At 38.3% G+C, this 22,638-nt stretch overlaps 1 protein-coding gene across 2 annotated transcripts in view; it reads left to right on the top strand.

The window, feature by feature from the left end:
• PLXDC2 (plexin domain containing 2) overlaps positions 1-22,638 on the top strand; it is a 440,092-nt gene that overhangs the window by 211,839 nt on the left and 205,615 nt on the right. For both annotated transcript variants that reach the window (XM_069547392.1, XM_069547393.1), the window contains exon 3: positions 19,490-19,636. In XM_069547392.1, coding sequence (XP_069403493.1) covers positions 19,490-19,636 — 147 coding nt within the window. The remainder of the gene's footprint in view (positions 1-19,489; positions 19,637-22,638) is intronic.

Raw genomic sequence — 22,638 nt, forward strand, 5'->3', positions numbered from 1 at the left:
GAATTTATAATTTCAAACAGACTTTTAAAATTCGTATTTAGAAAGCAGTAGGAAGATTTGTATTGTTGAAAGTCCCTCTAAGCTAAATGAAAAGCAGCTACAGATTTTTTTAATTGATGTTGCCCACAGTTATTGTCAAAATGGTTTCTCAGCGGAGTGGAAATAGTATAGTCAGAATAACCTTATGTATACGTAGCAAAACAGCTCAACCATTCAGACACAGAAAATTTGCATGGCTGCTGCTGCTGCTAAGTTGCTTCAGTCGTGTCCAACTCTGTGTGACTCCATAGATGGCAGCCCACCAGGCTCCCCCGTCCCTGGGATTCTCCAGGCAAGAACACTGGAGTGGGTTGCCATTTCCTTCTCCAGTGCATGAAAGTGGAAAGTGAAAATTGAAAGTGAAGTCGCTCAATCGTGTCTGACTCTTAGCGACCCCATGGACTTAGCCCACCAGGCTCCTCCATCCATGGGACTGAAAATTCCTGCAGTTTATCCCATGAAGAGGTACCCTGGACAAGCTCTGTATCTTGTTCTGATCAAGTGATGAGGTGGAAATGACGTTTAACTTCTGAGCAATGCCTCCAGATGCTTGCAGCCTCCACCCTTACTTGCTTGTATTCTCTCAGCTAGAATAAGCCCTGTCTGCTCTCCTTGGGCTTGAGATGGCACAATGAGATAGAGACCCTAAATGTGTGGCCAAGTCCATGTGGAACCAACCAACATGAGAACTGGCCAGAGACCACCAGTGAACCCAGCTGACACCATGTAGGATGGAAGCAATGCCCAGCTGCACCCAGTCTCACCTCAACTGAATCCTGAACAAAAGAATGGTTGTTTCAAGCCTCTGAGTTTGGGGGTTGTTGGTTATCCAGCAATAACTCCTGACAGAAGTAGCTTGTGGTGGGGGGTGCAGGGGAGGTTGTCATAGATCATGGAAATTTCAAGAATACTAAACTGAATAGTGAATAAAATTGAAGAAAGTAGCTAGACCATTCAGGTATGACCTAAATCAAATCCCGTATGACTATACAGTAGAAGTGAAAAATAGATTTAAGGGCCTAGATCTGATAGATAGACTGCCTGATGAACTATGGAATGAGGTTCCTGACATTGTACAGGAGACAAGGATCAAGACCATCCCCATGGAAAAGAAATGCAAAAAAGCAAAATGGCTGTCTTGGGAGGCCTTACAAATAGCTGTGAAAAGAAGAGAGGAGAAAAACAAAGGAGAAATGGAAAGATATAAGCATCTGAATACAGAGTTCCAAAGAATAGCAAGAAGAGATAAGAAAGCCTTCCTCAGTGATCAATGCAAAGAAATAGAGGAAAAGAACAGAATGGGAAAGATTAGAGATCTCTTCAAGAAAATTAGAGACACCAAGGGAATATTTCATGCAAAGATGGGCTCGGTAAAGGACAGAAATGGTATGGACCTAACAGAAGCAAAAGATATTAAGAAGAGGTGATAAGAATACACAGAAGAACTGTACAAAAAAGATCTTCACGACCCAGATAATCATGATGCTGTGATCACTCACCTAGAGCCAGACATCCTGGAATGTGAAGTCAAGTGGGCCTTAGAAAGCATCACTCCGAACAAAGCTAGTGGAGGTGATGGAATTCCAGTTGAGCTATTTCAAATCCTGAAAGCTGATGCTGTGAAAGTGCTGCACTCAATATGCCAGCAAATTTGGAAAACTCAGCAGAGGCCATAGGACTGGAAAAGGTCAGTTTTCATTCCAATCCCAAAGAAAGGCAATGCCAAAGAATGCTCAAACTACCGCACAATTGCACTCATCTCACATGCTAGTAAAGTAATGCACAAAATTCTCCAAGCCAGGCTTCAGCAGTGCATGAACTGTGAACTTCCTGATGTTCAAGCTGGTTTTAGATAAGGCAGAGATCAAATTGCCAACATCTGCTGGATCATGGAAAAAGCAAGAGAGTTCCAGAAAAAACATCTATTTCTTCTTTATTGACTATGCCCAAGCCTTTGACTGTGTGGATCACAATAAACTGTGGAAAATTCGGAAAGAGATGGGAATACCAGACCACCTGACCTGCCTCTTGAGAAATCTGTATGCAGGTCAGGAAGCAACAGTTAGAACTGGACATGGAAAAACAGACTGGTTTCAAATAGGAAAAGGAGTACATCAAGGCTGTATATTGTCACCTGCTTATTTAACTTCTATGCAGAGTCCATCATGAGAAACGCTAGGCTGGAAGAACCACAAGCTGGAATCAAGATTGTGCTGGGAGAAATATCAATAACCTCAAATATGCAATGACACCACCCTTATGGCAGAAAGTGAAGAGGAGCTAAAAAGCCTCTTGATGAAAGTGAAAGTGGAGATTGAAAAAGTTGGCTTAAACCTCAACAATCAGAAAACGAAGATCATGGCATCCGGTCCTATCACTTCATGGGAAATAGATGGGGAAACAGTGGAAACAGTGTCAGACTTTTTTTTCTGGACTCCAAAATCACTGCAGATGGTGATTGCAGCCACTAAATTAAAAGACGCTTACTCCTTGGAAGGAAAGTTATGACCAACCTAGATAGCATATTCAAAAGCAGAGACATTACTTTGCCAACAAAGGTCCGTCTAGTCAAGGCTGTGGTTTTTCCAGTGGTCATGTATAGATGTGAGAGTTGGACTGTGAAGAAGGCTGAGCGCCAAAGAATTGATGCTTTAGAACTGTAGTGTTGGAGAAGACTCTTGAGAGTCCCTTGGACTGCAAGGAGATCCAATCAGTCCATTCTGAAGGAGATCAGCTCTGGGCTTTCTTTGGAAGGAATGATGCTAAAGCTGAAACTCCAGCACTTTGGCCACCTCATGCAAAGAGTTGACTCATTGGAAAAGACTCTGATGCTGGGAGGGATTGGGGGCAGGAGAAGGGGATGACAGAGGATGAGATGGCTGGATGGCATCACTGAGTCAATGGATGTGAGTCTGAGTGAACTCCAGGAGTTGGTGATGGACAAGGAAGCCTGGTGTGCTGCGATTCATGGGGTCGCAAAGAGTCACACACAAATGAGCGAGTGAGCTGAATGGAGTGAATAAAATATATAAGTAAATTAGATTGGTTCGTATATGATTTTTTACTTGTACCTTGGTATTAAGAAGAATTAACCACTGTAACATCTTTTCTTAGGAGGTAATAAGGTGAAAATAACTAGGTTTGAAAAATATAAAGAAGGACTATAACCTGCATATACTGAGTATGATGTATCAATGTTTACTATTTAGAATATAGCAGTGAACCCAATAGAAGAGAGAGAGAGATTTTAAACGGGGACAGTAAAAAGTTTTTAAGTCCAAAGATAAAAGTTACAAAGGAAATTAAAGCAGACTCAGAAATAAAGCATGACAGACTAGGAAAGGTGCATAAAAGACCAGGCGCACAGTATGGTGTTGGGGTGCGCTGCGTGCTCATGGGGCAACAGGAGGGCCAGCAGAGTTGGTGAGGCATATGATGAGGAAGGTGAAGGGGAGGGGCTGGCTCCAGTGTTTGTAAGGACTTTGGGGTTTTTTTCTAAAGTGTGAAGGGAAATCTCCTTAGAGCAGGAGAGGGATATGATCAGGTTTCTGCTTTAAGAGGATTTCTTTTAAAAGGATTACTCTACTTTGTAGAGAATAAACTAAAGGTAACTGAGATGAGAAGCAGGGAGACCTGTAAGGGAGCTATTACAGAAGGCCTGAGCACTAGCCTCATGAAAGCAAAGTGACCAAAAGTAATATTTGTTGAGGTCCCAAGAGAATTTAATACCTATCAGGCATTTTAGAAGTGGAAAGAACATAGACATTGGAGAGATATAGGCCCTTTTTTTTTTAATATCCCTGGGTTTTATGTGATGCCAAGCAACTTAGTTGGTGTTTCTGAACTTTAGTATCCATACAATTCATTGACTTGTAAAGGTTATATGCATAATGCATATTATGTGCTAGGCTGAGAATTGGCACTCATGAGAGTTAGCTACACTTATTAACCAGCTCTCGTAAATATGTGGTTTTCTTAGTTTTAAAGTAAAAGATCTAAAACAAAGACCTACTAGCTAAAGTCTAATAGTAGATGGCAAAGACAGAACAAATGAATTCAATATGTAGAGATTATAGCACTCTAATTCAGTATTAGATACTAGATGCTTGGTCAGGCCAGTTAATAAGGGGCTGCTGAAACACAGAAAGTAAGTGACCATTTTTCCATCATTTTGTCATTCCAAGTATGAGAGTGTATTTATCTATTTCTAGTTTACGAACAACATAGCTCTTTTCTTTTTTTTTTTTTTTAACATAGCTCTTTTCATGTTTTATTGGGTTTAATAGTTTTGTAAAGTATGTTTATCACAGATCAAATATACATATACAATTTACTTCCAAGCTGTATTTTCTCCTAATTCTTGTTCTATTTCCCACATATTAATTTTGCCTCAAAACCAGTACTATAAAATTTGCAAGTGAGAAAAACTAAAATAATGTGAGATATATTATCAATTAATTTTTTTAATTTTATTGTGAAAGATGTGAACATTGTGATGAAGAGGGCTTAAAAATATATTTAAATAAATGGAGACAGTGTGAAGAATTATCTGTTATTTCACCAAATTTAGAAATTTGAAATAATTACCCAAGTAACATATCTTGTTTATCTGTCCTAATGTTAGGTTTTTAAATATAATTCCAAAATTCCAATGACATTAATATGATTTTATTTAGAGGTAATTGTCAGTCCCTGTAGCTAGATAACTGATAGAACTGGGTACCAAATTTTCTGTAATAGCCAGCAATATTCTCACAAACATAGTTAGGTTAAATATCCTGGTGCTTCTCTTTACTAGCATAATGTGACATATACTATTAATGATGAAATTACTTTCTTTGTTTGCTATACTTTCTATGCTTTTTCTTTTAGAGAAATATTTTGATCATAAAAATGGCAAGGCAATTACATGAAATTTGGTGAAAAGGTGGATTTTGTTCAGAGGTGGACACTATTTGTGAAAATTGTTCTCAAATATTAACTGCTATAGAGCACTGCTCACTCTGTTAATTAGGGACTGCAGGCGATCTCTGATGTTTGAGGAGAATTCATGCTTCAGTAAGAGTTAGTAGCATAAAAATATAAAATGTCTCAAGTTTTTTTTTAAAGACATGAGAGGTTGAAAAGAAGACATGGAAAATTTTATTCTTTGACATTAAAGGTGTAATAATATGCTGGATAATTATATTAATACCTGTCACTTGAAATACAAGACTGGATAGTTTGGGGACTGTAACAGTCACCTTAGAAATGAAAAGATTGGTCAGTTCATAGGAGGAAATTACCCAGCCTTTCCACAAATGGTTATGTGAAAACTGTCAACTGAGTTATAATTTTTAGAAATTGCTCTAGAGTAAATTTTTCCATAATTCTTGTAAAAATATAAATAGTAGTTATTTCTCAATTTTTTTTCTAAGAAATAGGCCAAGACAGGGAACTGTATGGATTTTCAAGAAGCCATCTTATTTTAGAAAACTTGGGTGGCAATTCTGATTAATACTAGAGAATGACATGAACTTTCAAAGGTATTAAATTTAGGGTTTTTTGTTTTTACAAATCCAAAGTTAATAAATGAACTATCTGTATGTGCTATCAACTGGATTTTGTCTTCCCTAAATTCATAGGTTGAAGCCCTAATCCCCAGTGGTTATATTTGGTCGGCCAAAAAGTTCATTCTAGTTATCCTGTCACATCGTATGGGCAAACATGAGTGAACTTTATGGCCAACCTAGTATTTGGCAATAGGGCCATTACAAGGTCAAGATTAAATGAGGTCATTAAGGGTGCAGCCCTAATCCAGTGGGATTGATGTGCTTATAAGCGGAGAAGTGAAGTGAAGTGGTAGTCAGTCACGGCCCACTCTCTGCCACCCCGTGGACTGTAGCCCACCAGGCTTCTCTGTCCATGGCATTCTCCAGGCAAGAATACTGAGGTAGGTTGCCATTCGCTTCTCCAGGGGATCTTCCTGACTCAGGGATTGAACCTGGCTCTCCCACACTACAGACAGATGCTTTACCATCTGAGCCACCGGGAAAGCCCTTATCAGGAGAGGAAGACACTAAGGAACTTCCTCTCAGCCGTTTGACAACATAGCAAGAAGGCAGTCATCTACAAGCCAGGAAGACAGCGTTCACAAAACCACATCAGCCAGAACTTTGATCTTAGGCTTCCCAGAATCCAAAACTGTGAAAACTAAACTTTTGTTGTTTAAGCCAGTCTGTGGTCTTTTGTTATAGCGGCTTGAGCAGTCTAAGACAGCAGTTTATGGTGCCCAGTTCCTGCCTTAGCATGAATGCTACATCCAGAACAGCAGTGGTCATAATTTCAAATTATGATGGTTTTTTATGATTACCAGGACATTTTGAGGTCCCTTACACCATTGTCTTTTGCAATTGATGAGAAAAATACACCAAGAATTATAGAGAAGTTCAGTGATACGATCAAATGATCACACATTTTATGCATCATGATATATTGCGCATTTAAAAAATGCATACAAATACAAATTTAAACATAATGCATACAAATACAAGACCTGTGATTTTTTTCAGTTTGCACAGATAACGTAGTGTCCCCAGGGATTCCTACACTCCTTGCAACAAGTCTGTTAAGTTGCCTCCAATCTTGGGGCCAGTCTACAACTTACCAACAAAGATAGTTAGGGACCTATTGAAATTGTACTATACTATCCAATTACTATAGCTAGAGACCTGTGCCTGCTCTTCAAACTGCACACTTGTATTTCTTTTGGTGGGTATCCCCCAAGTCTTCTGATTCATCCCTGGCAATGTCTTCCCATTTTTCTTGTGGCTTTAGTATCTTGGGACCTGAAAGGCATTTTAAGAGACACCTACTTCAATTTCTTACATAGAATGAAGTCCAGAACTTACAGTGGCTATTTAAGAGACAAAAACTGTACTTCAACCCAAATCTCCATTGAGCAATGTTACTGATATGCTAATTTTGTGCTTTTTAAATAGAAATCTCCTACATATTTAAAAAAATTTTTCATGCATACATTTTTTTCTGTAGTTTTTCTTTCTTTTTTTGAGCCTTCAGGGGTTCTTTGTAAATTGACAATGCATCTCTTAAGTGGCCAATGTCTGATTTGGTTTTACTTGGTTTTATTTATAAAAGGTAAATTGAGATGTTAATTCACTCAAAACTACCCCAGATTCTCTCTCTGGTGGATTCTTTCTCACCCTTCTAAGACTGGGAGTGCTCTCTCACGTTTATTCTTCCAAAGTTTAAAGGTTTCTACCAGGAGGAGATAAATGTATATTATCAATATATCCAGATAGAAATTGCTATTTGTTTCATTTAATAAATGAGTCAACACAAACACATACCAACACATTCCAAAATGCCTGGAGAGCTAGGCAGCCACTTAATTGAATTATGGAGCTTTGGTTTTGTTATTATCTTGAAAGATCATAAATGAATATATTATGCTTGCTTGGCCGTATACTTTACCTCTCTCTACATAGCAGGAGACATGATCTCATCTAAGAGAAACTGTTACTGGGAAAATGAAAAATATTTTATAATGGAAATATTGCTGGGATCCCGTATTTTATTGTGTCACATAATAAACTGACCTCACAATAAATTCACATACACAGCACACACGCACACACGTACACACCAACTAATCTTATATTCTTGGACCGTCATTTAACTAACCTCTTATGAAGAACTGATAAATTAGAGTCTAGACAAGATTTCTAGGGAGACAGACCACGCTGCAAATAGATCAAGCAGGTAAAAACCCTTAGAGAAATGGTAAAGGAATCTGTGAGAGACTGAAAATGCATAAGAGATATGCATAATGAGACCTGGTGCGATGATCTGATATGATCAACAGGAGACAGAGAATTGATTTTAATCCTTCTGACACCACAACATTAAGTTGAACTTTTTCCTGCATAATTGTTCAGAGTGTCTGAAAAAGGGTATTGCTATAGTACTTGCTGATGTATATCGCAGGCTATTTGAAGCTAATATGGAATTGTCCCTATCATGGTAAAATTGTATGGGGCTAATTTAATAATTCTTTATATTCTGTCCATATGCTTTTCAAATGTGCTTAAATATGTTGGTCTAATTTCATTCTTTGGCAACGCAGTGACGGAAAGCTAAATCCTCTCACTGGCTTTTTATTAATAGAGACGCTCATGTGACCTAACTATCTTCCTATACTACCTTCCCTGTAGGTCACCTTCTTGTAATGTAGCTGGGGAAAATTGGAGGTTACCGTGGATTTTTCATCCACCTCTCTTTCCATGTCTAATGGTGTCTTCAATTCTCCCAGAAGATCAACTGGGCAATACCTGCAGGTCCAGGACCCCTGCCATCCTCTGTGTGATTTTACTTCTGGCCAAAGAAGGATTATAAGCCCAGGGAAGTTCACACTTTCAGTCCACTGAAATGAACTGAAGGCGTAATTGACTTCACTGAACTGACAGAATATATTAGTGACCAAGCGTGTGAGAACCATAGAGCAGATCACCTGCCTTCAAGTTCAATGCTGTAGTCCACATCATGTTCCCCTCCCCGCAGCTTTCCCTGCCTTCCATCCTCTGCCCGCAACTTTGTCAGAATGTAGCTGCATCTCAGCATACTGCCTCTTTTTGAGATCCTTCATAACATTCCTGGAAAAAAGCCAGGAGATTATACTAGGATAATAACTAAAAGCAAAGCACAAGCAACTCATTAAAAGTCTCTCAGACAAGGAATTTGGGAGTGTCAGAAAGAGAAAAACAAATATCGCATATTAACACATATATGCCAGAGAAGGCGATGGCAACCCACTCCAGTACTCTTGCCTGGAAAATCCCATGGATGGAGGAGCCTGGTAGGCTGCAGTCCATGGAGTCGCTAAGAGTCAGGCATGACTGAGCGACTTCACTTTCACTTTCATGCATTGGAGAAGGAAACGGCAACCCACTCCAATATTCTTGCGGAGAATCCCAGGGACGGAGGAGCCTGGTGGGCTGCCGTCTGTGGGGTCGCACAGAATCGGACATGACTGAAGCGACTTAGCAGCAGCAGCAGCAGCAGCAGCAACACATATATGCAGAATCTAGAAAAATGATACAGATGAACCTGTTTCCAAGGCATGAATAGAGACACAGACCTAGAGAATGCACATGCGGACACAGCAGGGGAAGGAAAGGGTGGGGCCAGCTGGGGGGCAGGGGTCGGCCTATATACACTGCTATGTGTGAAATACAAAGCTAGTGGGAAGCTGTTGTGTAATAGCCCAGGGCGCTCAGCTCTGTGCCCTGTGATGGCCCAGATGGGTGGGCTGGGGAAAGGGAGGAGAGAGGTCCAAGAGGGCGGGGATATGTGTATGCATATGGCTGAGTCACTTCATGCAGCAGAGACTAACACAACATTGTAAGGCAATTGTATTCCAATTTTAAACAAAGAGAAGTCTCTGGGTAGAATTATAGCCATTGCTAAGATGAAGCTGTACCATTGAAGAATTCTTCAGCATTACCTCCTGTATTTTCTGTCAAAATGTATCTCACTAAAATATATGGTGTCTTATACACACGAAACAAATGATTTCTGCATAATGAATGGAGTTAATTTAGTAATACTTATATAAAATGCTTAGAACATAAATTCACTTTATACAGATTCAAACTCTAAGCAACCTCTCCTTCAAAAATTTAGTAGAAATGACTATTTTCATGTTTCTATTAACACTGATTTCATTCCCCTTAAGTAGTGAAAAGAATTTCACTCTATATCAATTAGGTTGTTAAAACCAGTATTTTAAAGAAAAGGTTTAATGAAAATTTATATATTGGCTTTTTCACAGGGCAGTTTAAATTTGTTGACCTTGAAGCTCTTCACTGAGTATAACTATCTAATTTATATTGTGTTAAAGGAGTCTTTAAGCAGGGTACTTATTTCAGGGTACTTATTAAAGATATTCTACATGATCTGTGTGTAACATTGTAGTCTTGTGTCTCTTGATATATTGTGGTAATTTGATTCCAAATAATCAACAATTAATACTTTGAAGCATCTTCAAGGATTTGTTATTATTTTATGTAAAAAAAGAAAGTGGTTACATGTAATGTTTATTTAAAAAATTCAATAATTCAGTAACACAGATTAAGGGGAAAAAACACTTTCCAAATCCCATCATCTAGAAAAAACCAATATAACAGCTTCTCTATTCTTGTGGCCACGTTTGATTCACTCCTTAGTTGAAATGGTTGTGTAATTAGGTGTTCCATTTTTAAGAAAGGGCTGCCCAGGTGGCACTAGTGGTAAAGAACTCACCTGCCAGTTCAGGAGACATAAGAGGTGAGGGTTCGATTCCTGGATCAGGAAGATCCCCTGGAGAAAGGCATGGCCACCCACTCCAGTATGCTTGCCTAGAGAATCCCATGGACCGAGGAGCCCAGAGGTGAAAATCTTGTTTAATATCCCTCTGTATTTGTGGGTATTACAAATATGTGTGTTGCCTTTATAATTACATTATAACTCAGGCAAAAATTCCTTGAATCCCAACTTCCTTCTCTCACATGGTACAGCCATTGTTTCCACTGAAAATTATGGAGAAGTATCAGCCTATCCAAGGTTTTTTATTTATTATACATGATTCAATTTGTCTTGCTAGATATGTACAAGATTTCTGATTCTTTTTTTTTAACCTATGAGAAATTTCACCAGACGATTTCTTAATATTCAAAATTGTATTGCAGATTTACTTGGAACATAGTGTATGATTCAAGTCTTTATCTCAGAAAAAAATTATTCTAAGATAATTAAAGAGACTTGTCTAAGTCAACTAAGTGTGTGGATATATATGTGTGTGTATGTATATCGTTATTTTAAAATATATAAAGTTTGTAAAATGTATGTCATTTTAAAATAATTTCATTATCATTCTTATATATATATATACACTTCATTCTTCTTTTCCATTTCATTTTGTGTATGCTTCTCAAGACTTTCCCCTATGTCCTGACTAGTAACTAATCACATTTATTCTGCTGCTGTTGGGCTTTCCAGATGGCCCAATGGTAAAGAATCTGCCTGCCAATGCAGAAGATGCTGGAAAGGTGGGTTTGATCCCTGAGTTTGGAAGGTCTCCTGGAGTAGGAAATAGAAACCCACACCAATATTCTTGCCTGGGAAAATCCCATGGACAGAGGAGCCTGGTGGGCTACAGTCCATGGAGTTTGCAAAGAGTTGGACACAACTGAGGGATGGTCGTGCGCACGCGCGCACACACACACACACACACGCACACACACACACACATTCTGCTCTTGTTTCTACTAATGATTTCATCTCGTAAATTTTTCCTTTGTAATTGTCAGCTCACTTTCTTCTTCCTTTTGTAATTTGTTCATATCCTTTTGGTTTCTTATATCAACATGATTTTTTAAATTGATTATTCATATCACTATTTGTTACTTATTGTTTTTGAGGAGGTTTATATACACAAGTAATATTTTTAAATGGCTTTACCTTTAAATATACTATATGACCCTTGTGAAATCATTAACATAAGAATATAATATATTTGGTGTATATTAACACCTGGCAAGAACCATTCAAATTATATTTCTTTATTTATTATGAAACTATCTTTGAAAGGTGACCAATCCATTAAGTGCTAAATAACTTTACCTAAGATCTTTGGTTATGTTTTATGTATCTGTATATTTCAAATGACTAGCACAGTGATGTTCATACAATATACTCATGAAATGAATTTAGAGTTCAAATGCTGTCACCACATAAGGCAATATGAGGCATCCATAAAAATTATTTAACATAAAATCAACTTAATACCTATGAAAACAAGAGAAGACCACATGTGGATTAGGCATTGAGTGAACTGATTGTTGCCAAATGGTCAGGCTATAGTCGCAAAGACGTTTTCTCTGTATTTTTGGTGTGTGTCCTCTGTTTACAGCTGCACATTTCCAGACGTGTCTGAAAAGCATGGACTTACAGGATTTATAGCTACCTGCTGTGCCATCCACTTTCAGTAACAGTTGATTTCCTAGATGAATTGGCAAGTAGGCATATCACAGTGGTGTTTTGTTTTATTTTCTATGATGTTAGAAATAGTTTACTTTGGAGCAGAATAGGAAAATCTTTACGCCTGAAGTGGCTTTTGGCAAAGCTTTAAGTACCATTACTCCTATAAAGGACAATATGTGGTTTGAATAATTTAGTAGTGCTAAGATGTCATATTTTTGAGACATCTAGTTTATGGCGTTCCTGAATAGCTGAGCCAAACACCTCTCCCAGGAATTTAACAACTTCTGTCTCTAAATTCCTAGGTAAACAATAAATTGTCTTCCTCTTTGAATAGAAGTTTCCATGACAACCTGGCAAGCTTGGGCTATAGAAGGCAAACACCAAGAAGTCAAAAGGCTTTAGCTTATAGTATTTTCAAAGATGTAATATTGTTTTGAGAAGCTCCGATTTAAGTGAAAATGTAAATGTATGTTCACATAGCCATATCAGTAATTATAATTACTGATTAGAGACCAAAATATGTATATTTTTGCAGCAAGTCCATTGTTTAGCATAACGATACTCTTATTCTTTATGTTAACTTCAAGACTATGTCTTGATTCATTACAAAGACTTAGAGGTTAAAGGAAATACCAAAGTCATTTTAGATATGTTGATTGCAACAGTTATACTGAACTCTATACTGAAAGTTTGTAATATTAAAGAAAATATCTATTTGGCAGTTATATAAGAATTTGGCACTATCATAGAATCTGTTACATAACTCATATAAAGATTATATCTCTGACCTTAATGATGCTGAACTCTGTAAAAATACTAGGAATAGGAAGAAAAATTAATTTTTTAATTTAAGCTCATTGAATATTTTCTTCAAAACCACTCTATTATACCATTCGTTGAAAAATTAAATGAGTCATTATCATTTGCTATTCAGACTTGATGATTTCTGGCAGGTTAGATAAAAGTTTTCATTTCTTCTATGTGATTTGATGGAATACTAGATATGAATGGGAGATGTTTGTTATCCAGATCTATAAATGTGTAGATAAGGTTGTCTTATTCAACACTGCTTAAGTCTCTTTTCATGCAAGCTAAGAAAACTTGTTTGTCAGGATTCTTTTGGTTGATAATAACTCAACTCAAGGTGTTTTAACAATACAGGAGATTTAACGATTCATCTAAGTGGTTGAACAAGTCTAGGAGCTGGCACACTTAGGTATACTGGTTAGGGATCTGGCTCTTTCTTTGCCTTACGTATGGGCTTATGGTTCTGTCCTTATCTCTGTTTGCTTTGGCTTCAGGCAAGGTTCCCCCTGGGTAAATTGGTGGCAGTAGTTCCAGGTCTCACACCTACACATCTCAACAATCAGAATCAGGGAAGTTATCTCCTCTCTACATAGTTCCCTGGATGTCTCACTAATTGGCCTTTCTTAGGTTATAGGCTCATCCTAAACAATCAGCCATTGTTGCCAGAAGTATGGCATTTGTAGAAGGACTTGTACCCAAAGTCAAGACAGGTACTCACCACTGAAAGCTTTCCCAGACAATGGGGAGGAGCTGAAGGACAACCGCAAAGCTCGTTACTCTCCTAGAACCCGGGCCGTCCATGTCATCACCTCTGGAAAGGAGAGCCAGAAGATCATTCAACCTTGCCTGAAGCTCCTTTGAGTTGCAGACTCTTATTCCTACTTCTTTCTTTGTATTTCCCTTTTTATTCTTCTCTGTTGCACTTTATCTTTAATCATGGGTATACATGTAATCTGTATATGATACCTAGAGTTTAATTGGAGATTTTCCTAGGATTTATTTTTTAAATTTACTATTAACATTTAATCACATTTCTCAAGATTTACACTTGGTGTCATATTTTTTCTCTTAGTCATGAAGCAACATCTATTTAGAATATTGCTTACCATATTCCTGTCCTTTATGTAGGGATTAGGGTTAGGGTTAGTAACATATATATGGTACTTAAGAAAAGGTACATGGAAAAAAAAAAAAGAAAAGGTACATGGGATTCTTATTTAGACTGGATCGCAAGGAAAATCATATTTTATATAATTAGCACTTAAATAATAAATGCATTAGATAAAATATATCCCAAATTTTATTATTCAAATCATAGACACTCTGTTCACTAACCATTAATCTTACATATACCTGAGTGGTTTCAAATATGTTCTGTTTAGAGACTCCTGAAGTTGATAAGCTAAATTCAAATTACATTTTATGAGCAAATAAACCACAAAAAAACCTAATTGTGTTTCAGATTAGTCAAGAATAATATGATTACTGAGTGTTCCTCAGCAAAAATGCCTTTTAAAGCATGTAAATATTCAATGGATGAGAAACAAGAAAAATAAAGGTTTTGTGGCAGGTTCCATATTGATATCAATAGTGAAAATTCAAGTAAAAATGGAATTCACCAACCCACATTATAGGCAAGAGATGTATTATCTCAATTTCTCAGTCAGTTCAGTTCAGTTCAGTTGCACAATGGTGTCCACCTCTTTGCGACTCTATGAACTATAGCACGCCAGGTGTTCCTGTCCATCACCAAGTCCCAAAGCTTGCTCAAACTGATGTCCATTAAGTCAGTGATGCCATCCAACCATCTTATCCTCTGTCTTCCCCTTTTCCTCCTGCCTTCAGTCTTTCTCAGCATCAGGGTCTTTTCAAATGAGTCAGTTCTTCACATCAGGTGGCCAAAGTATTGGCGTTTCAGCTTCAGCATCAGTCCTTCCAATGAATATCCAGGACTGATCTCCTTTAGGATGGACTGGTTGACTCTCCTTGCAGTCCAAGGGACTCTCAAGAGTCTTCTCCAGCACCATAGTTCAAAACCATCAATACTTCATTGCTCAGGTTTCTTTACAGTCCAACTCTCACATCCATACATGACTACTGGAAAAACCATAGCTTTGACTAGACAGAACTTTGTTGGCAAAGTCATATCTCTGCTTTTTAATATGCTTATCTAGATTTTTTAATATGCTGTCTAGAAAACTCAATTTCTACGACCATTCAATGAAAGCAGGGCCAAATCCTAGTTTAAAAGGAGAAGTTTGAATTTGTTGTCACTCAATAGTAATTATAGTTCACATTATTAGAAAAGACTAGTTCCAGAAAAACATCTATTTTGCTTTATTGACTACGCCAAAGCCTTTGACTGTATGGATCACAACAAACTGCGGAAAATTCTTAAAGAGATGGGAATACCAGACCACCTGACCTACCTCCTGAGAAATCTGTATGCAGGTCAGGAAGCAACAGTTAGAATTGGATGTGGAACAACAGACTGGTTCCAAGTAGGGAAAGGAGTATGTCAAGGCTGTATATTGTCACTCTTCTCATATGCAGAGAACATCAAGCAAAATGCCGGGCCAAGTGAAGCCCAAGCTGGAATCAAGATTGCTGGGAGAAATATCAATAACCTCAGATATGCAGATAACACCACTCTTATGGTAGAAAGCAAAGAAGAACTAAAAAGCCTCTTGATTTAAGTAAAAGAGGAGAGTGTAAATGTTGGCTTAAAGCTCAACATTCAGAAAACTAAGATCATGGCATCTGGTCCCATCACTTCATGGCAAATAGATGGGGAAACAATGGAAACAGTGACAGACTTTATTTTTGGGGGCTCCAAAATCAGTGCAGATGGTGACTACAGACAGAAATTAAAGATGCTTCTCCTTGGAAGAAAAGCTATGACCAACCTAGATAGCATATTAAAAAGCAGAGACATTACTTTACCAACAAAGGTCTGTCTAGTCAAAGCTATGGCTTTTCCAGTAGTCATGTATGGATGTGAGAGTTGGACTATAAAGAAAGCTGAACGCAGAAGATTTGATGCTTTTGAACTGTGGTGCTGGAGAAGACTCTTGTGAGTCCCTTGGACTGCAAGGATATCCAACCAGTCCATCCTAAAGGAAATCAGTCCTGAATATTCACTGGAAGGACTGATGTTGAAGCTGAAGCTCCAATACTTTGGCCACCCAATGTGAAAAACTGACTCATTGGAAAAGACCATGATGCTGGGAAAAATTGAAAGTGGGAGGAGAAGGGGACAACGGAGGATGAAGTGGTTGGATGGCATCAGCGACGCAATGGACATGAGTTTGAGGCTCTGGGAGTTGGTGATGGACAGGGAAGCATGGGGTGCTGCAGTACATGGGGTCGCAAAGAGTGTGTGTGTGTGTGACTAGACTGTACTGAATTCCAAAAGTGACATTTTTTATTTAGGCAGCAGCACATAGAAACCTAACATTACTGGTTTAGTAAAGACCATTGTACACAGATTGCTCATTAGCCTTTGTGTTTTGTTTTTATGTAACAGTTTATTCTAAAGAGGCTTATTACTTTTATATTTTAAAAATCTAATTCACTTACCTTGAAAGTGAAAGTGAAGTCACTCAGTTGTGTCTGACTTTTTGCGACCCCACAGACTGTAGCCTAACAGGCTTCTCCGTCCATTGGATTCTCTGTCCATTGGATTCTCCAGGCAAGAATACTGGAGTGGTTTGCCATTGCCTTCTCCAGGGTATCTTCCCAACCCAGGGATCAAACCCAGGTCTCTTGCATTGCAGGCAAATTCTTTACCCTTTGAGCCAACAGGGAAGCCCCACTTTCCTTAGAGATTATTTAACTCATATACTCACACTTCTAATTCCAGTAGAATCATTTTTGTTTGATCTTTTATGAATTTTAGGAATACCTCTGTTCTTTTTTTTTTTTTCTTTTGGGGGCTGACTTTTTCTTCTTTATAATGAAACTCTAAGTATTCCAGGCAGAGTGTGTGTGCTCAGTTGTGTCCGACTCTTTGCAACCCCATGAACTGTAGCCCACCAGGCTTCTTTGTCCATGGGATTTCCCAGCCAAGAATACTAGAGTGGGTTGCTCTTTTCTCCTCCAGGGCAATCTCCCCGACCCATGGGTTGAGCCCGTGTCACTTGAGTCTCCTGCATTGGCAGGCAGCTTTTTTACCCCTACCACCACCTGGGAAGCCCAAAACTCTATATGTAACTCTTTAAATTATGTAAGTTTGATGTTTAAATGATTTAAATGTTTCTCTTTTTAAAAGGGAATCAGAAGAAAGAAAAATATTTTTTGATCCTAGGACAATAAGAGTATTAAAATTTTAACTGATGTGAAAAAAACATTGAATGTAGCACTAAATTCACCTGAAAAAGAAAAAAAAAATTGTTACAAGTAGATTCATCTTAGAGGTATTATTTTAAAATGCAGTCAGAATCAACACAAAGCTTATAACAAGAACCAAATATGATTACCTCTATCTTTGCTTGCCACAGTTCTGACACACTCTCAATTTTAGAGTAAAAATGGTGTTTAAACGACTCTAGGGAAAGGGCAAAATAAACTGATGAAATGGAGAAATTTCAAGCGGCAAAGGTCATAAGTAAACTATACTTTTTTATATTCTAAATTAGAAAGTAAAATGCTTTAGGCAAATTTCGCTAGTACTGAGTAGGTTCTGAAAAAAAAATGTTTCTCTTTCTTTCCTACCTTTATTGAGATGTAATTGATATGTAACATGATGTAAGTTTAAGGGGTATAACATGCTGATTTGTTAGCATCATAGCTAATGCTAACATCTCCAACATGTCATACTATTACCATTACTTTTTTAGTGGTGATAACTTCTAAGATCTACAGTCTTAGCAACTTTCAAGTTACTATATTGTTATTCAGTCAGTTAGCTGTGTCCAGCTCTTTGCAACCACATGGACTGCAGCACTCCAGGATTCTCTATCCTTCACCATCACCTGGAGCTTGCTTAATCTTATGTCCATTGAGTCAGTGTTGCCATCCCACCATCTCATCCTCTGTCATCTCCTTCTGCTCCTGCCTTCAATCTTTCCCAGTGTCAGTCTTTTCTGATGAGCCAGCTTTTTGCATCAGGTGGCCAAACTATTGGAGCTTCAGCATCAGTCCTTCCAATAAATATTCAGGATTGATTTCCTTTAGGATTGACTGGTTTGATCTCCTTTCAGTCCATGAGACTCTCTAGAGTCTTCTCCAACACTACAGTTCAAAAGCATCAATCCTTAGGCGCTCAGCCTTCTTTATGGTCCAACTCTCACATCCATACATGACTACTAGAGAAGTTACTATATAGTTACTCTCAGTTCAGTTCAGTTCAGTCACTCAGTTGTGTCTGACTCTTTGTGACGCTATGGACTGCAGGACGCCAGGCCTCCCTGTCCATCACCAACTCCTGGAGTTAACTCAAACTTATGTCCATTGAGTCAGTGATGCCATACAACCATCTCATCATCTGTTGTCCCCTTCTTCTCCCGCCTTCAATCTTTCTCAGCATCAGAGTCTTTTCCAGTGAGTCAATCCTTTACATAAGGTGGCCAAAGTATTGGAGTTTCAGCTTCAACATCAGTCCTTCCAATGAATATTCAGGACTGATTTCCTTTAGGATGGACTGGTTGGATCTCCTTGCAGTTCAAGGGACTCGCAAGAGTCTTCTCCAACACCACAGTTCAAAAGCATCAAATCTTCTGCACTCAGCTTTCTTTGTAGTCCAATTCTCACATCCATGCATGACTACTGGAAAAACCATAGCCTTGACTAGATGGACCTTTGTTGGTTAAGTTATATCTCTGCTTTTTAATATGCTATCTAGGTTGGCCATAGCTTTTCTTCTAAGGAGTAAGCATCTTTTAATTTCATGGCTGCAGTCACCATCTGCAGTGATTTTGGAGCCCCCCAAAATAAAGTCTGCCACTGTTTCCACTGTTTCCCCATCTATCTGCCATGAAGTGATGGGACCGGATACCACAATCTTAATTTTCTGAATGTTGAGCTTTAAGCCAACTTTTTCACTCTCCTCTTTCACTTTCATCAAAAGGCTCTTTAGTTCTTCTTTCTGCCAGAAGGGTGGTGTCATCTGCATATCTGAGGTTATTGATATCTCTCCTGGCAATCTTAATTCCAGCTTGGGCTTCCTCCAGCCCAGTGTTTCTCGTGATGTACTCTACATAGAAGTTAAACAAACAGGGTGACAATATACAGCCTTGACGTACTCCTTTCCTGATTTGGAAGCAGTCTATTGTTCCGTGTCCAGTTCTAACTGTTGCTTCTTGACCTGCATATAGTTACTCTATACTACAGTATTTTTGGCTACAATCACCCATGCTGTGCATTAGATCCTCAGAACAAATCATGTCATTACTGGAAGTTTGTACTCTTTGACCAGCATCTCCCCATTTTACCCCCTTCCAGCCCCTCATCACCACTAATCTCATCTGTTTCCATGAGTTTGGCTTTTGTAGATTCCGCATATAAGTGATACCACAAGGTCTTCAATATTTATCTTTCTCTTGCTGACATTTCACTTGGTACAGTACCCTCAAAGTCTGTCTGTATTGTCTGTGTTCTTGATGTGCCTTATTTTCTATCATTACAGGAGGACACAGATCATAATTACTATATATCACGGATATATGGTCCATCTGATTCTGCCAGCCGGGATTTGTGGGTGAACATAGACCAAATGGAAAAGGACAAAGTGAAGATTCATGGAATACTGTCCAATACTCATCGCCAAGCTGCAGTAAGTGCTTGGACATTTTGAGTTTCTTTTTTTTTTTTTTTTTGCTATGAAAAAATTTTTGCTTTACCTGACATACTGACATTGTTTCTTGTGATCACTTTTCAAGTATATTTAGTTCTGCATTTGCAGTTAGGTTACTAATTACAGATATGATGTTGTACAATATGATAAGGAATTATTTTGAGACGCCAGTATTAATTTAACCATTAGTTAATTAATTGTCCACTGATTTCTCCAGTAAGTAGCATGAGTTGCATATTCCATTCAAAGTTGAGGTTTATCTTGATACTTTTCAGTTTTCGTATAATCCATGCATTTAGACAACATTTTTAATACAATTACATTAATTCACAATCTTCTATTTTATAATAGTTTATTACTGTTGGTCTGAAGATGATTTAAATAGACACATTCATGATTCAAATAAGACATGTAGACTAAATTACATGTGGTAAGCAGAGAAGTTTAATATAAAAGAAAATAATTAATTAAATATAGAAGGCTCCAAAGGAGAAGGCAATGGCAACCCACGCCAGTACTCTGGCCTGGAAAATCCCATGGACGGAGGAGCCTATGGGCTGCAGTCCATGGGGTCGCGGAGGGTCGGACACGACTGAGCGACTTCCCTTTCACTTTTCACTTTCATGCACTAGAGAAGGAAATGGCAACCCACTCCAGTGCTCTTGCCTGGAGAATCCCAGGGACGGGGGAGCCTGGTAGGCTGCCGTCTATGGGGTCACACAGAGTCGGACACGACTGAAGTGACTTAGCAGTAGCAGCAGCCCTTAGCTTACATGGTCACTGATACCGTGTTCTATGTGTCAGGTTGAATGCTTACATGGATTAGCTTTTTAAAAAGTTTTATTTCTTTATTCGTGGCTCTGCTGGGTTTTTGTTTCTGTGCAAGGGCTTTTCTCTAGTTGTGGAGAGCTGGGGAGACTCCTGAGGTGTGGGGTGAAGGCTTCTCATTGCAGTGGCTTCTCTCGTTGCAGAGCACAGACTCTCGAGCGGGGGCTTAGTAATTGTGGCACCCGGGTTTTGATGCCTTGTGGCATGGGGCATCTTCCTGGACCAGGGATCAAACTCATGTCCCTGTCTTGGCAGGCAGATTCTTAACCACTGAACCACTGAGGAAGCCCAGCTTTTCAGTTTTCACAACAGTTCTAAATTTAAATATCATTTACCATCTAGGTATTGCAGATAGGAGAACTTAACCTTGGAATAACCAGCCTCTCTAAGTTTCTCATGCTAGTAAGTGGTGTGACTCAGTTACGAACCTAGGCAGTCAGTCCCTCATTCAAAATGTATGTGTAAAAGTTACCACTCTTGGTTCTCAGAATATTCTTTGATAATCATTTTGTCAAAGATGATTCCTGATTTAACATTTCAAAAGTTATTTAGTTTCATTGCCACTGATTACAGTGGTAATCTTACTATCGTGAAGCAATGTCCTGTTCAATTTAGAAAGATGTGCCATGAAAACAAAATAACTTTAACTTTTCAAGTGTAATTGCCAGATATTATTGACACAAAGATAGAACTAATAGAGTAATGGCTGATCTGATTTAAAGAGGCATTGATATGATAAGTATAAGATATCAAAAATATGTTGGCCAACAGCCTTCATTGTGTATATGTAGATGTTCCTATATCAGGAGATCATCTTCTAACAGTTAAAATGGAAATTAATAGTATCATGATGCTTCATTGAAGTTCAGAAGCAGATGAAGTAGCCACCTCCCCTTGCTGAATTACATCATTCCTTTTCCTTTGCATATTCAAGCAGTCTCAGAGAAGATGACGGATTCAGAAATGACTCACCGTCTGGCTTAGAACAGATCTTCAAAAGAAGAGACAATGAGAAAGATTGGATTAAGACCATGATTTTCAGGAATGTATTGCATTTGACAATCTTCCCACTATATCACAGTCCCTAATAATATAATATATACTTTATAAGAGTTTGAACATTGGCATATCCTCAGGGAGATTCCAGAATATGACCTAGTTCTTTGTCTGGAAGCAAAGGAAGAAGTTCGTCAGTTAAAATGCTAGCTGATTTCTTCTTAGACTTTCTCATATGTTCTCCCACTGGGGCGGTAGTTCGTGTGTCCTGTCTTTCCTTACAGAAGATTTCTTTTTCTATTTGAAATAGAGTTCGGTTGCCTCGTAACAACTTTCTGATAGTTTCAAGAAAAAATATGATGATATAAAGATCTGGTTTTTTCTTACTGTGATTATGAGAGTGACATTGTTGGTTTGAACACCAAAGATTGGCTAAAACACAAATGGACTCGAGCTTGAGCTTGAAACTTAATCTGGTGCTCCATGCATTGATTTTTAAATAGATATCATTGATAGAAACCTTTATTTTAGTTACTGTGCCATTGGTTTTCCATGAAAATCTAAACCATTGTCAAGAATTTCTTCCTGCTAGAAATTAGTCCTGAATCCACTTTCCCTATCACCACCAACAGAACATACACACCCACACCCACACACACAAGCATTCACATCCAGGTACATATTAATAAACTCAGTTTATAACAATAAAGTTGATAATATCATTTAGTTACTTTTTTCAGGAAAAATTTGCCATTTAGACTTTTTCATTTGAATAGTTTAATATCTTAGAATTTACAAATTTTCTAACTAGAATATTTTATAAAAGTTCCCACATTCTTTCTTTCAGAAGCATGATTGTTACATATTTGTTTGAAGATTTCCAAATTGTAGAAAACGATCCATGTTTCACTATTTCTTCCATTGACCTGCTCATCTTTCCAATCCTGCCTTGTTCTCTTCGCTCCCTCTCTATTATGCCAGCCTTGGAGTAGAACCAGGTTTTAGAGGTGATGACAGAATTGCAGTGTTATGGCCAGGGACTCAGTGATGCCCACATATAGCCTCTTCCCCACCCCTCTCCACACACACCTCACAGACACTCAGCTACAGCTACTTTGCCCTTTGTGATATAATTGAGAGGCTTAACCCCTAGGGAA

This window comes from Ovis canadensis, chromosome 13 (assembly GCF_042477335.2).
Source record: "Ovis canadensis isolate MfBH-ARS-UI-01 breed Bighorn chromosome 13, ARS-UI_OviCan_v2, whole genome shotgun sequence".
In the NCBI taxonomy this organism is placed as follows: Eukaryota; Metazoa; Chordata; class Mammalia; order Artiodactyla; family Bovidae; genus Ovis; species Ovis canadensis.